General features: G+C 45.5%; 1 protein-coding gene across 8 annotated transcripts in view; it reads left to right on the plus strand.

Annotated features, from left to right (window-relative positions):
• Positions 1-11732, plus strand: part of SPECC1 (sperm antigen with calponin homology and coiled-coil domains 1) — a 280020-nt gene extending 268288 nt beyond the window's left edge. For 7 of the 8 annotated variants that reach the window (XM_072820972.1, XM_072820971.1, XM_072820970.1 and 4 more), the window contains one exon: positions 8273-11732. In XM_072820972.1, the coding sequence (XP_072677073.1) occupies positions 8273-8362 (90 nt within the window). In that variant the 3' untranslated portion in view covers positions 8363-11732. Of the gene's footprint in view, positions 1-4106; positions 4157-8272 lie in introns of all 8 variants that reach the window. The other variant, XM_072820973.1, reaches the window with a different exon arrangement.
• Positions 11733-14492: the final 2760 nt, after the last annotated feature.

The following is a 14492-nucleotide window of genomic DNA, read 5'->3' on the forward strand; positions in this document are numbered from 1 at the left end:
TAAAATTGGGAATTAAGAAACCCAGCTGAGTTGAAAACCTGATTAGAAATAGCAGGAGAAAAAAAAAAAAGAAAGAAATAGCAGGAGAGAGAACTCCTGAGCTGCAAAATAGAACTGAGGAAATTATGCAGAAAATAACACAGACATTTAAAAAGTGGAAAATAGAGGGATTTTATTAGTATGTATTCAAATTCAAGAAATGGGGGTGGGGTATGTGCCTGGTTAGCTCAATTTGTTGAGTGTCCAGCTCTTGATTTTGGCTCAGATCATGATCTCAGGGTCATGAGACCCCCCTCTGCCCTTACCCACACACACACACTCATGCACACGTGTGTATGCTTGCTCTCGCTTTCTCTAACATAAATAAATAAAATCTTTTAAAAAAAAAAAGATAAATTCAAGAAATGGAAATCCAACTAACAGTTGCTTAAACCATAAAGCTGTTAATTTTATTTTTTAATGAGAAGTCCAGAATCAGGATTGGTTCACTGCTTAGTTTTTTGTGTTTTTTTTTTTTTTAAGATTCTGTTTATTCATGAGAGACATAGAGACCTAGGCAGAGAGAAGCAGGCTCCCTGCAGGGAGGCTGATATAAGACTCAATCCCAGGACCCCAGGACCATGACTCAAGCCAAAAGCAGATGCTCAACCATTAAGCCACCCAGGTGCCCCAACTGCTCAATATTATAAACAAGGATCCCAGAGTGTGTCTTATCTGCAGCCCACCATCTTTAACCTATTGGCTCTTTGTCCCCACGTCCTCTGCAGTTGAACATGGTTGCCAAGCTCCAGACATTACTCCTATCTGCAGGACAGGAAGGACAGAGAACAGATAGAACAAGTGCCTCATATCTTACCCCTTTGATAAAGAAATCAAAAAGTTTCCCAGAGTCCCTCCAGCCCATTGGCAGTACCCTGTTACTTGACCAGCCCAGCTGCAAGGGAACTTGAGAAAGTAAGCAATTTATATTCTCCATTCTCTTTAGCAGGAAGCCTACAAGGGATAGAGAGGTTCAGAATGACTATTAGATTAACCAACTGGTAGTGTCCATTGCAGAGTTTAAGAGAGTGGAAGATAAAATCAGACAATTTCTAAGTCCCATGATCAGTGGAAATTCCAGAAGAGGAAAGAAAGAAGAATATTTAAAGAAATGGTACCTGTAGTTTTTCCAGAATGTTCAAAGACCATAGATTCTTAACCTCAAATAAGATGAATCAAATGATACAATGACTCCTGCATCTGGCTTCCTGTGTGGAGCCTGCTTCTCCCTCTGCCTATGTCTCTGCCTCTCTCTCTCTCTCTCTCTCATGAATAAATAAACAAAATATTTTTTTTAAAAAAAGAAAGAACCTTAACTATTAAAGAAATTGAATTCATTGTTTAAAAATGTAATCATGCGCACCAAAAATCCCAGTAAGTCCAAATTCTATGAAACTTTTAAGAAACAGATGTCCCTATCACATAAATAAAAGGCTAGAGAATTTGGAAAGGAGGTGACATACATGTCTGGCCAAGATGGAGTAACAGAAACCTGATTTATCTTCCCTTCTAAAACACTGAACAGCTACCAAGTAACAACAGATAATCAACGTAAGGAATCAAAGAAGAAATGAGAACTTGTTAGATGATAGTCTACGCAGATATGTTTTCCTCTGTAGCATTACAGCTAACAATTGCTTTTTTAACATTTTCTCCCTATTTTTTTTTTTTTTTTATCTGACACACTGCAGGAGTTAGTGAAAGCTAGGAATGAGATCATCTTGTTGAACTAATTGTCAGAGGCAGCAGTTTCATTTTTACGGATGTCTGAGACAAGATACTGACAAGCATAATAATTAATCTCAAAAACATTTAGGGAGCATGTTTGTGAGCAATGTAACTAGTTGGTGCCGTCCACAAAACAGAAACTTCCCACATTATTAAGTTTGCTTTGCATTATCTTGATGTGGATTGAAAAATAATCTTTAATTACACATGATAACTTCTAAAAATATATATATATGTATGTATATGCAGAATTGGCAGCAGTAATAACCCCAAGCCTTTGATCAAGATCTATTGTAAGATTAGTGAGGAAAAAAGTTCACTTATATGTGTATATCCAAGTAAATATAGGTTTCTGGTGTAGCATATTAGCAAGGATGAGATTATTTCTTAAATGAAAGCTCGATCATGTTTTCCCAATTTTGGAATGCGTTCCTTCTCAGCCACAGTGTAACATAGAGGTTTAGCCCACCAAGTGTGAGCAACTCTTCAGAGAAAGAATAGGTGAGAGAGGACATGTGGTATCATTGCTGTTACTGAAAAGACAGAATGTTTGTCCTCCGAGGGTTGATGTGTTTGTATCCTGGTGAACAGAAGACCCTCATGCTGAGTCATACAGTCTTTTGGGGTGTTGCCTACTGAGTAAGCCACCCAAACAGTCACTACACACAGAGATCAGGACAGGGAAGTCTTTACAATTCAGGATTTTATGAGGCTATCAAAATGATTCCTTAACTGAGCCTGCTCTGTAGTATAAACTTTAAGAGGTATACTTAAAGAATTAATGTGAGTTTAGCATTATGAAGTATGAAAATGTATGAAAAATATTTTTTGTGTTGATTATGTGCCATTTTCTTTTTAAGATTTTGTTTATTTATTTAGAGAGAGAGTGTGTGTGTGCAAGCAGCGGGAGGGACAGAGGGAGAAGAAGAGAAAGAGAAACAGACTCCCTGCTGAATGCAGAGCCCAACCCAGGGCTCCATCTCACAACCCTGAGATCATGACCTGAGCTGAAATTAAGAATTGGATGCTCAACCAACTGAGTTATACAGGCGCCCCCAGTCATTTTCTGTGTGTTGACTCATTGAGTCCTCTCCGAAGTCCTGTGAAGACAGATGCTCCTTACAGGTGTACCACTGAGGCAGGCGCAGGTCCATAAAAGGTCATACACTAGTGGCTGGCAAAGGCAAGAGTCAACCAGGCAGGTCTTCTCCAGAGCCCACGTCTCACCTACTGTATGACCCTTCATCCAGGACAGCCATGTCCACCTTCTGGGCTCTTAATGCATGATGTACTCAGTACTATATAGCTCATGCAGTGTTACATTGTAATATATCTGATTATAGGGCTTATCTCCATCCCTCCGAGACCATGAGATCCCAAGGACAGGAAGCTTTATCTCTTTTTTTTTTTCAATTTTTTTTATTATGGTAAAATACATGTAACATGATCTACGCATCTGTCACTTAGCGCCACACTGTCCTGATTCATACAACTTGATAGATCATGAAATCAAGTCTTCCAATTTTATTTTTTTTAGAATTTCTTTGGTTGTCCTAGTGCCTTTGTTGTATACATTTTAGAATCAGATTGTCAATGTCAATCCCCCAAAAAAGCTTGCCAGGGTTTTGATTGGGATTGTGTTCTATCTATAGATCAGATTGGGAAGAATTGACATTTTATCAATACTTAGTTATCTGATCCATAAACATCGAATACTCTCCATTTATTTAGAGATTCTTGATTTTTTTTTAAAGATTTTATTTATTAAAAAAAAAAAAGATTTTATTTATTCATGAGAGACAGAGAGAATGCCAGAGACACAGGCAGAGGGAAAAGCAGGCTCCATACAGGGAAGCCTGATGGGGACTTGAAACCAGAACCCCAGGATCACGCCCTGAGCCGAAGGCAGATGCTCAACCGCTGAGCCACCCAGGCGTCCCTTGATTTTTTTTTTTTCAAGATTTTAATTATTTATTCATGAGAGACACAGAGAGGCAGAGACATAGGCAGAGGGGGAAGCAGGCTCCCCACAGGCACTCAATCCCAGGACCCTGGGGTCACAACCTAAGCCAAAGGCAGATGCCTTTGTTCAACCACTGAACTACCCAGGTGCCTGCTTCTTGATTTTTTTCATCAGTGTTTTGTAGTTTTTTGCATATAATGTTTTATAAGAAAGTTTTCTGCATATACATCCTTTTTTAAAATTTAGTGCCATTTAAATGATTTGGTTTGGTTTGGTTTCACATTTCAGTTGTTCTTGGTGGTATATAAAATAGGAAAGCTATCGACTGAGATCTTGCTAAATTTGCGTATTAGTTCCAATGGGTTTTTTTTTGTAGACTCTGGAGTTTTCTACATAGATGATCCTGTCATCTGCAAATAAAAACAGGTTTGAAAAAATTAAAAAATTAAAAACAGGTTTGGTCCTGCCTTTCCAGTCTATGCCTTTTGTTTCTTTTTCTTGCCTTATTACATTAGCTAGAACTTCTGGCATAGTGTTGAATGGGAAAGGTGAGAGAAGACATCCTTGCCTTGTTCTTTTCTCCTCATCTTAGTGGGAAAGTATCCAGTCTCTCTCCATTAAGTCAACTTTCGGTTTTTGTGTGTATCTTCTATTAGGTAAAAGAAATACCCTTCTATTTTTCTAGCTTTTCAGGAGTTTTTGTCACGAATAGTTGTTGAATTCTGTAAGCAGGCATATCTCATTTGTGTTTCACTGTATTGAGCTTCACGGATACTGCATTTTTTTAAAAGATTTTATTTATTTATACATGAGAGACATAGAGAGAGAGAGAGAGAGAGAGAGAGAGAGGCAGAGACACAGGGAGCCTGATGTGGGACTCGATCCTGGGACCCCAGGATCACACCCTGGTCCCAAGGCAGGTGCTAAACTGCTGAGCCACCCAGGGATCCCCACATTTTCTTTTACAAACTGGAAGATTTGTGGCAGTCCTGCATCAAGCCAGTCTCACCTCTGTTGTGCCAACAGCAGGTGCTAACTTTGTGTCTCTGTGTCACATTTTGGTAATTCTTGAAATTATTATTTATAATTATATTTTTATTATTATTTTAATAATTATAATTATAATTTTATTATTATTTGTGATGGTGATCTGTCATCAGTGATTACACCTTACTGAAAGCTTAGATGATGGTTAGGATTTTTTTAGCAATAAAATATTTTTTAATTAAGGTATGTACAGTTGACCCTTGAATAGCATAGAGGTTGGGGGGCACCAGTCCCCCCCATGCAGTCAAATATCTCTGTATAATTTTTAACTCCCCAGAAACTTTGCTAATATCCTACTGTTGACCAGAAACTTTACCAATAATATTACAAATATTTTGTATGTTTTAGATATTATATACTATATTCTTAAAGTGAAGTATGTTGTTAAGAAAATCATAAAGAAGAGAAAATATGGGCAGCCCGAGTGGCTCAGCGGTTTAGCACCACCTTCGGCCCAGGGAGTGATCCTAGAGTCCCAGGATCAAGTCCTGTGTCGGGTTCCCTGCATGGAGCCTGCTTCTCCCTCTGCCTGTGTCTGCCTCTCTCTCTCTCTCTCTCTTTCTCTCTCTCTCTCTCTCTCTCTCCCTCTCTTTTTCTCTCTGTGTAATTAATAAATAAATAAAATCTTTAAAAAAAAAAAAAAAAAAGAAGAGGGATCCCGGGGTGGCACAGCGGTTTGGCACCTGCCTTTGGCCCAGGGCGCGATCCTGGAGACCCGGGGTTGAGTCCCACGTCGGGCTCCCGGTGCGTGGAGCCTGCTTCTCCCTCTGCCTGTGTCTCTGCCTCTCTCTCTCTCTCTCTCTCTGTATGACTATCATAAATAAATAAAATAAAATAAATACTTAAAAAAAAAGAAGAGAAAATATATTTATAGTACCATACTGTATTTATCCCAAAAAGTTCACAAATAAGTGGATCCACACAATTCAAACGTGTGTTATGCAAAAGTCAAATATACATTTTTGGGGTTTTTTAGACACATGCTGTTGCACACATAATAGACCAAACGTAATGTAACTTATGTGCACTGGAAACTGAAAAAATTCATTTGACTTGTTTATGCTGCTTTATTGTGGTGGTCTGGGACCAAACTCACAAATATCTTCAAGAATGTATAAATGCTTTTTTCTCCATCTGTTGATATCATATAATTTTTCTCATTAAGCCTGTTAAACTTTGATGGATGTTGAACCTGTCTTGAATTCCTAATGTGAACCCCACTTGATCATGATTCGGTTTGCTAATATTTGTTAAGGACTTTTGTGTCTGTGTTCATGTGGGAATCGGTAGCTTGTAATGTTTCTGCCTGGTTTGGCGTTAGGGCCACACTGGCTCTGCAGAAGGAGTGAGGAAGTGTGCCCTCCTCTTCTATTTCCTGGAAGAGAATGTGTAGAATTGGTATTACTTCTTCCTTAAGTATTTAGCAGAATTTGCCAGTGAAACCATCTGGGCCCAGTGTTTTCTATTTTGAAAGGTTTTCAGCTACTAATTCAAATAAATGTCCCAGATTTTTGTTTAGGCAGCATACTCTCCCTTCTTCTGAAATGTGCTCCATTGTTCCTTCAAAATGTTTGAAGAAGTGTTGACAATGTACAGAGTATTTTTATTATTGTTATTATTGTTATAATTTTATATTTATAAAAAACAATTTTTTAATTGTTATTACTGTTCAAGCATGTGATAAGATAGTCTGAGTAAAGCCATGAATTCTTTTTTAAGATTGTATTTATTTATTCATGAGAGACAGAGAGAGAGAGGCAGAGACACAGGCAGAGGGAGAAGCAGGCTCCCTGCGGGGAGCCGGATGCAGGACTGAATCCCAGGACTCCGGGATCATGCCCTGGGCTGAAGGCAGATGCTCAAAGGTGTGATCCTGCACCACCCGGTGTCCCAAAGCTGTGAATATTGATCAGACTCCCATGTCCTCTCTGAGACGGAAGACACATCCTTCCTTGCCAGTGATATGCTGATAATTTTTTAGCGCAACCAGGAAGCAAAACTCATAAAATATATTTAGATGTCATGGAAACAAAATAAATGGCTGGTTACAGGTCTCTGTCACCATCCAAGAACATATGTGCCAAATAGGTTCAGCCTTGATTTTTCCACCACATCCCTGCTCTTGGCTTTACATCAGAGTCCTTTCCTACTGTTCTCTTGTGACCACAAGAGAATCCAAACTCAGTCCTGCAGTGAATTATTTAATACGTACAGCAGCACAAATTTCAGAAATATGTGGCGGCTGCTTGACGGAGCAGCCAGCCCTCCTGCCTGTCACTCTCTGGCCTCCACTGCTTGCTTGCTGATTCCCCACTAAAGCAAGGGAAAAGCAACCACAACAAACACTAAGTGGTCTAATACTCAATTCTGATAAGACAGGGGTTGCAGGTTCAGTTGGTTCAAGGCTTTCGTGGTAACCCCATTCGTGGGAATTCACCTCAAGGCACTAATTCAACGGTATCTATCCCACAAAGGTGCTTATCACAAAGTCGGTCGTGTGGAGATGTCACATTAGATGTCATGTCGATTGTGAGGCAGTAGTTCCTTGGACTGTGTGCATCAACTGCCATGACAGCCAGCATGGCAGCTTGTAAAACTGCATGTGGAAAACGTGAAGTAGAAAAGCACAGAGAGCTCCTGAGTGGCTCAGTCAGTTAAGCATCTGACCTGACTTTGGCTCAGGTCATGATCTCAGGGTTGTGCGAGTGAGCCCCACATGGGCTCTGCGCTGGGTATGAAGCCTGCTTAAGATTCTCTCTTTCCCTCTCTCCCTCTGCCCCTCCCACCACCCCCTAGCTCTCTACCTCTAAAACACACACACACAAACACACACACACACATACGGAGTGCACAAAAGTGTGTCCACTTGATGGAAGTATGAGAGAACATAGATGTACATTCCAGTATAACTTAGAAAAGTGGAAATCATGCTATGATAGTGGAATTATGGGTGACTTTCTCTTTCCAAAACATTTTTTTTTAATGCTGTCCTGTTATTAAGATGAAATGGGCCAGGAAGTCAGATCTAGTCTTTTTAAAAGGGATGGCATCAAAATAAATAAATAAATAAATGAAATGAAATAAAATAAATAAAAGGGATGGTATCTCCCCATTAAATAGGAATAAACTGCTTTTCTTTTAACATTTAACATTACTGGGATCCCTGGGTGGCGCAGCGGTTTAGCGCCTGCCTTTGGCCCAGGGCGCGATCCTGGAGACCCAGGATCGAATCCCACGTCGGGCTCCCGGTGCATGGAGCCTGCTTCTCCCTCTACCCGTGTCTCTGCCTCTCTCTCTCTCTCTGTGTGCCTATCATAAATTAAAAAAAAAAAAAAAAAAAAAAAACATTTAACATTACTTCAGTGTTGCCTACACCTTCCATCCAAGCAGGTGAAGGGTTTCTAGGCAGTACCAGCCCCAACCTGAATCCCAGCCCTTTTGTCAGGGGTGGGGGTCTGTGGTGTTCCCACTGTGACCTCGTCTTTTTTCCTGCAGGAACTCAGTGAGATGCTGTACACAGACCGGCCTGACTGGCAGAGCGTGATGCAGTACGTGGCCCAGATCTACAAGTACTTTGAGACATAAGCCTGGAGGTCCCGAGAGCACGCCCCGCTGCCTGCAGCTTGTCCTGGAAGCACCTGGTCACTTTCCACAGGCCCTGCTCCATCCACCACCCACGACGCTCAATCCAGGGGAACCAACACACAAATGAGAAACGGAGCTGGGTTCCACCTCACACCCGCTTTAAATCCAGATGCATTTGGAGTATCTTGAGGAAGCGTGCTCTCCCACAGGCCTCCTTCCTTTCAGACCTAAGGGTCCTTGCCCAGGCCCACCCCACAAGAACCCAGTAGGACATCTCCGGTGACACGGTGCCATTTCACCCGTGAGCTGCTGAGATTCACAACAAACACTTCCAAATCAGTCATCTTTTCATGAAAAATCCAGCCTTTTGCCTTGATAGAAACTTTGCCCTTCCCACCACCCACCCCGTCCAAAACAGAAACAGCCAACCAAACACAAAAAGACATTTTGCTCTCGAGCAGCCTGGAAACACATGAGCCCCGCCTTTTTTGGGAAATATGCTTATTTTCCAGATTCCAGTTTTGACCCTGGAACCTGATTGCACTTTTTCAAACTTGCTGTCACTTATTGGAATCTTTTGGATGGAAAGGAAGAGGCGTGAGAATATAGAGTAGCCCCTGGGTGGTTTGCTGCTGTGTCCCCGTGGGGTGGCCTGCAGATAGAAGTGTGTGTCTGTGTGCTTGGACGCACTCAAGCTCAGAGCTCCGGTCACTCACAGGCCGAGAGAGAGACATCAGCCACTGTACCCACCCTTACCCCCGCCTTGTCCTCCTGTTCATTCCTGGTACCATTCTCACCCACACCCGTCTCCCCTGGGTACAGAATGTTCCTCACATGTGAAGTGGCCTGTGCCCACCCAGGTCTTCATGAGTTTGCACACATAGGCTGCAGAGGGGTATTTCTTGGAATACTGGGCAGACAGCAAATGTGAATGCTATTTCAACTCTGGACTTGGTGTTTAGAACCTCATCAGGCCCCTCACATTTGCTTGGCAAAAGCAAGCCCTGAGTCTACTATCCTGCTGTCACCCTTAGTGGCAGCGGAGCCCTTCCCAGAGCAGCCCAGGGTCACCTGGGAAGTGCAGGTGGGCGCCTGCTAACTGCCTGCAGTGTGCTCCTGTTGGGCACATTGATGCACATTACCCAGCCCATGTGACTCCCACCTGTCACAGGGGACTTGTCAGCACCCACCACCTGCTGGTACGAGTGCCCCTCCGACAAAGAGCCATCCTCACCTCTGGCACTGGCAGTTACAGTACTGCGTCATTTTCAGGTCTATCTCTGATTTATTGCTTGGTCGGGCAACCTGGTCCCTGTCCTGGAAGAGGCATGACCAGTACCACCTCAGTACAGGTGACAGCTTTGCCTTGCAAAGGGGCCATCCCTCCTCCTCGAGCAGCCACAGCGGCCTGCTTACGGTTCTCCTTTGGGGCCTGAGATCAGAATCTCCCAGGGAGCTAGTTAAAAACGCCCCTACCCCCAGCCTGCCCCATCCGTTGACTCAGAGTATCTGGAATGGGACCAGGGAACTACTATGTGTGTTTTCACAGTTCCCTGACAACCCCTGAGAGTAGAGAACCCCTTCCTCTCACTCCCCAGGGCCGGGCCCTGAGCACAGTTGCTAAAGACGACCCCCTAAGTGGCTCCTTCGTTTTTGCATGGAGGTGGAGAGGCAAAGTCTGAACAAATTAAATTTACTCCTTCCTGATGAACGTATCCAAATGGAAGATATCCCATGTTGCTCCAGGCACCTGCCTTTTGTTGACATAACTGATGCATTTTCATTAACTCTGAGCGACTGCCTTGGTCTCCGTTGCAGTGGGGAAAGGTAACATCCCAGGCAGTTGGGGTGAGCTGTTGCCTGTGTGTTTAATCTGGGATTACCGCAGGGTTTCTGTGGGAGAAGCAGTTGAGGTTCTTGGGATACCTGGAGCGGGTGTTCAGCATTACCAGGGCCCTGTTTTTAGTGATTATTGTAAATGAGTCTGAAGATCCAGCTCTGGGTGAAGCAGCAGCATCTATGCAGTGGTGATGCTTCTCCTTCCCCTTGCCCTACACTGGAGCCTGCTCCCTTCAGGCGATAAAGAAGGAAAGAAAGGCCGTGGGCGATATATTTTTATAACTCAAAGAAGCTCCTTGGCTACCGTTTTCTTTACCAGTGGGCATGCTTCTAGAAGGGGAAGCGCGTGTCCTGCTCGTGGGTGGCATCGGCGGCAGGTCTAACCCTGCAGGCCCTGGGAGAGGAACCAAGCCTTACAGCACCTGCAGGACCTGGGTAGGGGGGCTGTCCTGGGCAACCTGGGGCTGGGCTGCAGGATGGGGTTTTTAGATCCATTTTTAGCTGAAGAGCTCAGAGCACAAGGTGAACATGGGAACTTAATTGAGAAAACAAGGTAGGGTCAGCAAACTACGGTCTCCAGTTTCCTGTCCTGAGGCTTTCCGATGCTGCAGTAGCCACTTTGGTTCTCTCCTGCCTTCATTTAAAGACATTTGGTGGTTCTGTGGATCCTCTTTCTGTAAAATGTACTGTTCTTATGTAAAAGACAGATGCAAAAGGCAAGACCCCAAAGAGCAGAGGTGGTTTTTAAAGCCGCGAAGAGCTGTCCGTGGCTTTCCTCGCTGTGAGATCCCTGGGCGTGAGCTCTGGTGCCAGCCCCCCATCCCCCCCACCCCGCATTAGCCATTCTGAGGAACCAGGCAAATGCCCACTTCTGGTGTCCTATTCCCTTCTCACTTCAGAAATGAGGTTAGTCTTTGGTTTTCGTTCTTCATTCAGCTGTTGTTTCCTAGCTTCGGTTGAGACCGAAGTGTCCCAAAGCAAAGAGCCATCTGGCGGTGACCAGTATCTGCGGTGTTTCCAACCCCCCCAAAAAAACAGCACTGGCCGTTCCTCTGAAGCCCCCCAGTCCCACTTCCTTGTGGGGGGAGGGCAGGCATTTCGGAGCCTGTGGAAGGAGAGGACTCGTGTCTGCAAACCCATTTGCCAAATCGGCGGCAGCTCCTCCATCCCCAAGCTGGAGCGCCATTCGGCACGAGCCACCGGCGACCTGCGGTCAAGAATATAGCCTAGCCACGTTTGCAAAAAGTATTTTTAATATTGCATCTGCCCCGGCTCCCTGGGTATTTCACTTTTCTGACCCAGGTTAGACCTTGGCTAAGTCTCTAACATCCTCAGTAGCTCCCTGATTTTAACTACATTAGTTGAATGCACTTGATACATCTGTGGCCTCGTTTCTACAAAGGCCACCCCCCAGCGCCGGGAGGACGGGACACGCCCACGTGGTGTATCCAGCTATTAATGCGGAAGCTGGGATGTGTGGCTGTGATTTATTATTTCTAATAAATCTATTTTGTTTCGGTCTGATTGTGAATTTTTCCCAGTGACACTCCTTGTCATTGTCAGCCTTCCGTCAGAATGGCAAGCCTCATGCCGACAAGCGCCTCCTGATCTTTATTGCTCATTGGGCCCATGGTCCCCGCTGAGCTCTCACCCGTGTCACTGGAAGTTATGGGAAAGGCCCGGGGTCCCAATGGCTTTTCTGCCTCCTCGCATTCGCAACCCTCCTGCCGGGACTGCCGTTCCTTGTGCCAGTGACCCGTTGGGGGGAGGGTGCACACGGGTACTGCAGAGCTGGGACGATGAGCCGGGATCGGGCCCGGAATCCGCAGGTGGGGATTGGGGAGGCACAGTCCATGTGACCTCCAGCAGGAGCGGGACGCCGGTGTGTCCAGACCCTGGTCCACCGTGTGTGCTCTTCAGGCCCCGTGGGGGGCCACCCTCACTGGCGTCTTGGGTGACCAGCCCCGCCCACAGGAGAGAAGGGGGGCTGCCCACCCTGGGCCCCAGGATCTTCACTTCTCCCTCCGCCTGGGATCGTCTCACCGTCACTGAGCTCGCCCTCCAGAGGGACTCTCCCATCTTGGAGAATAGCAGTCTCTGGGGCTTAATGTGCACGGAGCCAAGACAGCAGTCGCGGCTCGTTTTCCTCTGTGGGCTCTCAGGCCATGGGAGAAGGTACCAGACCCAACACCTGATTACCCGCAGTCACCTGTAGCTCCTCGATCTGCACACACCACACGCGTGCGCACACGCACGCACAAGCATTAAAGGGATGGCCAGCATCTCTGCACCTGCAGACTGGTCCCTCCCAGAGTTTGGGGCCCAGCAGGAGGGTTCCCATTCTGCAAGCCTAGACCCCTCTGTAAATGAAGCACATCCCCCAACACTTGTGTCCTGTGTGCTGACAGCCCACGTATGTGGAGTCGGGCATCAGGCAAGAGGCTCCACAGTGCCTGACGCTGAATGGCACTGTTGTCACCCAGTCGGAGGTCAGTGGTTCTCCGGGGCTGTGGAGGATGGGGAGCCGCAGGCTGTGGGGCCTCGACTCTATCACCTAGGAATCTGGGATTTCAGAGCAGCCAGATCCACATCCTGTGGAGCCGGCCAGCACCCAGCCGTCCCACTCACCATTACACTTGGAGGGAGACCGCTCTCATCAGCAAGAGGACTGGCTTATTCTTAAGCAGGTCCTACTTGACACCCGGCCCCCACTGATTAGTCAGGGACAGGCACCTGACACCACGGCAGCTAACCACTGGCTGGTTAGGGACCCGTGAAAGGATCTGGTGTGAAGACCAGGCCTCAAAGACAGGACGAGGAGGCCCAATGGTAGGCCAATCTGATTTTTCAGCTTGGTAATTATTAACTAGGAAATACAGAAAGATCTCGTTGGTTGTTAATGGGAGGACACACAAGAGTGTGGTGGGTAGAATAATGGCCATGAAGTCGGTGGTGCTTTGTTACAGCAGCAACAGGAGACTAATACAAATGTGTAGCAGAGGCCCGTTAGGATTGCAGCTTCAGAGAAAGGGCTTTGACCCCAGCCCTAAGAGGGGGACAAAAAAAGTGGCTCCTTGGGGCCCCACAGACCTGAATCTGAGAGGGGGCCTCTCTTTAAGGAATTAGGATCTGAAGTCAGAATAAAGGTGGAAATCTCAGGGAGCCTGGCTGGCTCAGCTGGAAGAGCATGCAACTCTCTTGATCTCAGGGTCATGAGTTTGAGCCCCACGTTGGATGTAGGGATTACTAAAAAAAACAACTTTTAATAATAAAGAAGTTGGAGGGATCCCTGGGTGGCGCAGCGGTTTGGCGCCTGCCTTTGGCCCAGGGCGATCCTGGAGACCCGGGATCAAATCCCACGTCGGGCTCCCGGTGCATGAGCCTGCTTCTTCCTCTGCCTATGTCTCTGCCTCTCTCTCTCTCTGTGATGACTATCATAAATAAATAAATAAATAATTTAAAAAAAAAATCTTTAAAAAGAAGTTGGAGATCTCTTTTTGTCAAAGTTACCCCTGAAAGCTCCTTAGGAAGATCTCGTGCTGAACATCTACAAATTCCCCTCTCTTGACGCCACCAAGTTTTCCTCCAGGGATGGAATGAGCACCAGCTCAAGACGATGGCTTGCAGTTAGGGCCATATTGTATCCCTAACAAACAAATATAGCGTAAAACACTGAAGTTGTATTCTGTCCTAAGACTCTCACTAATGAGTGGCTCACAGGACCCAAGACAGTGGAAGGGAATGACACTTGTCCCATGCCTCTTCATGCTTGCTCCGGGGCACATGATCACTGATTGGAAGCAGGTGGCAATTGTCACACTTTTTTTTTTAAAAAAAAAACCTTATGTTTCCCCCAAACGTAAACATGTGGTAGACTTTCTGGGAGTTAATTTTTTTTTTTTTTTAGATTTTATCTATTTATTTATTTATTGAGAGAGAGAATGGCTGGGACACAGAGGGAGAAGCAGGCTCCATGCAGGGAACCCGACATGGGATTCAATCCCGGATCTCCAGGATCACACCCCAGGCTGCAGGCGGCACCAAACCGCTGCACCACCGGTGCTGCCCAACTTTGTGGGAGTTAAATGTGAGTTTGAAATGCCTCTCCAGGACTGAGTATGGCTCATCTTCCTCAGCCATGAGCATCCTCGAGTCTGGGATGGCCAGCCTAGGACTCCCAGCCCAAGGAGGTCTGAGACTCTGTCCTGGTCCTGCCCTTGACTTGTCCTGTTAGGCGAAGTTCCTTCTCTGGCTGGATGTGTCCTCTAAAACAAGACTTTCCAAAGGGTGG

This window comes from Canis lupus, chromosome 3, assembly GCF_048164855.1.
Source record: "Canis lupus baileyi chromosome 3, mCanLup2.hap1, whole genome shotgun sequence".
Lineage (NCBI taxonomy): Eukaryota > Metazoa > Chordata > Mammalia > Carnivora > Canidae > Canis > Canis lupus.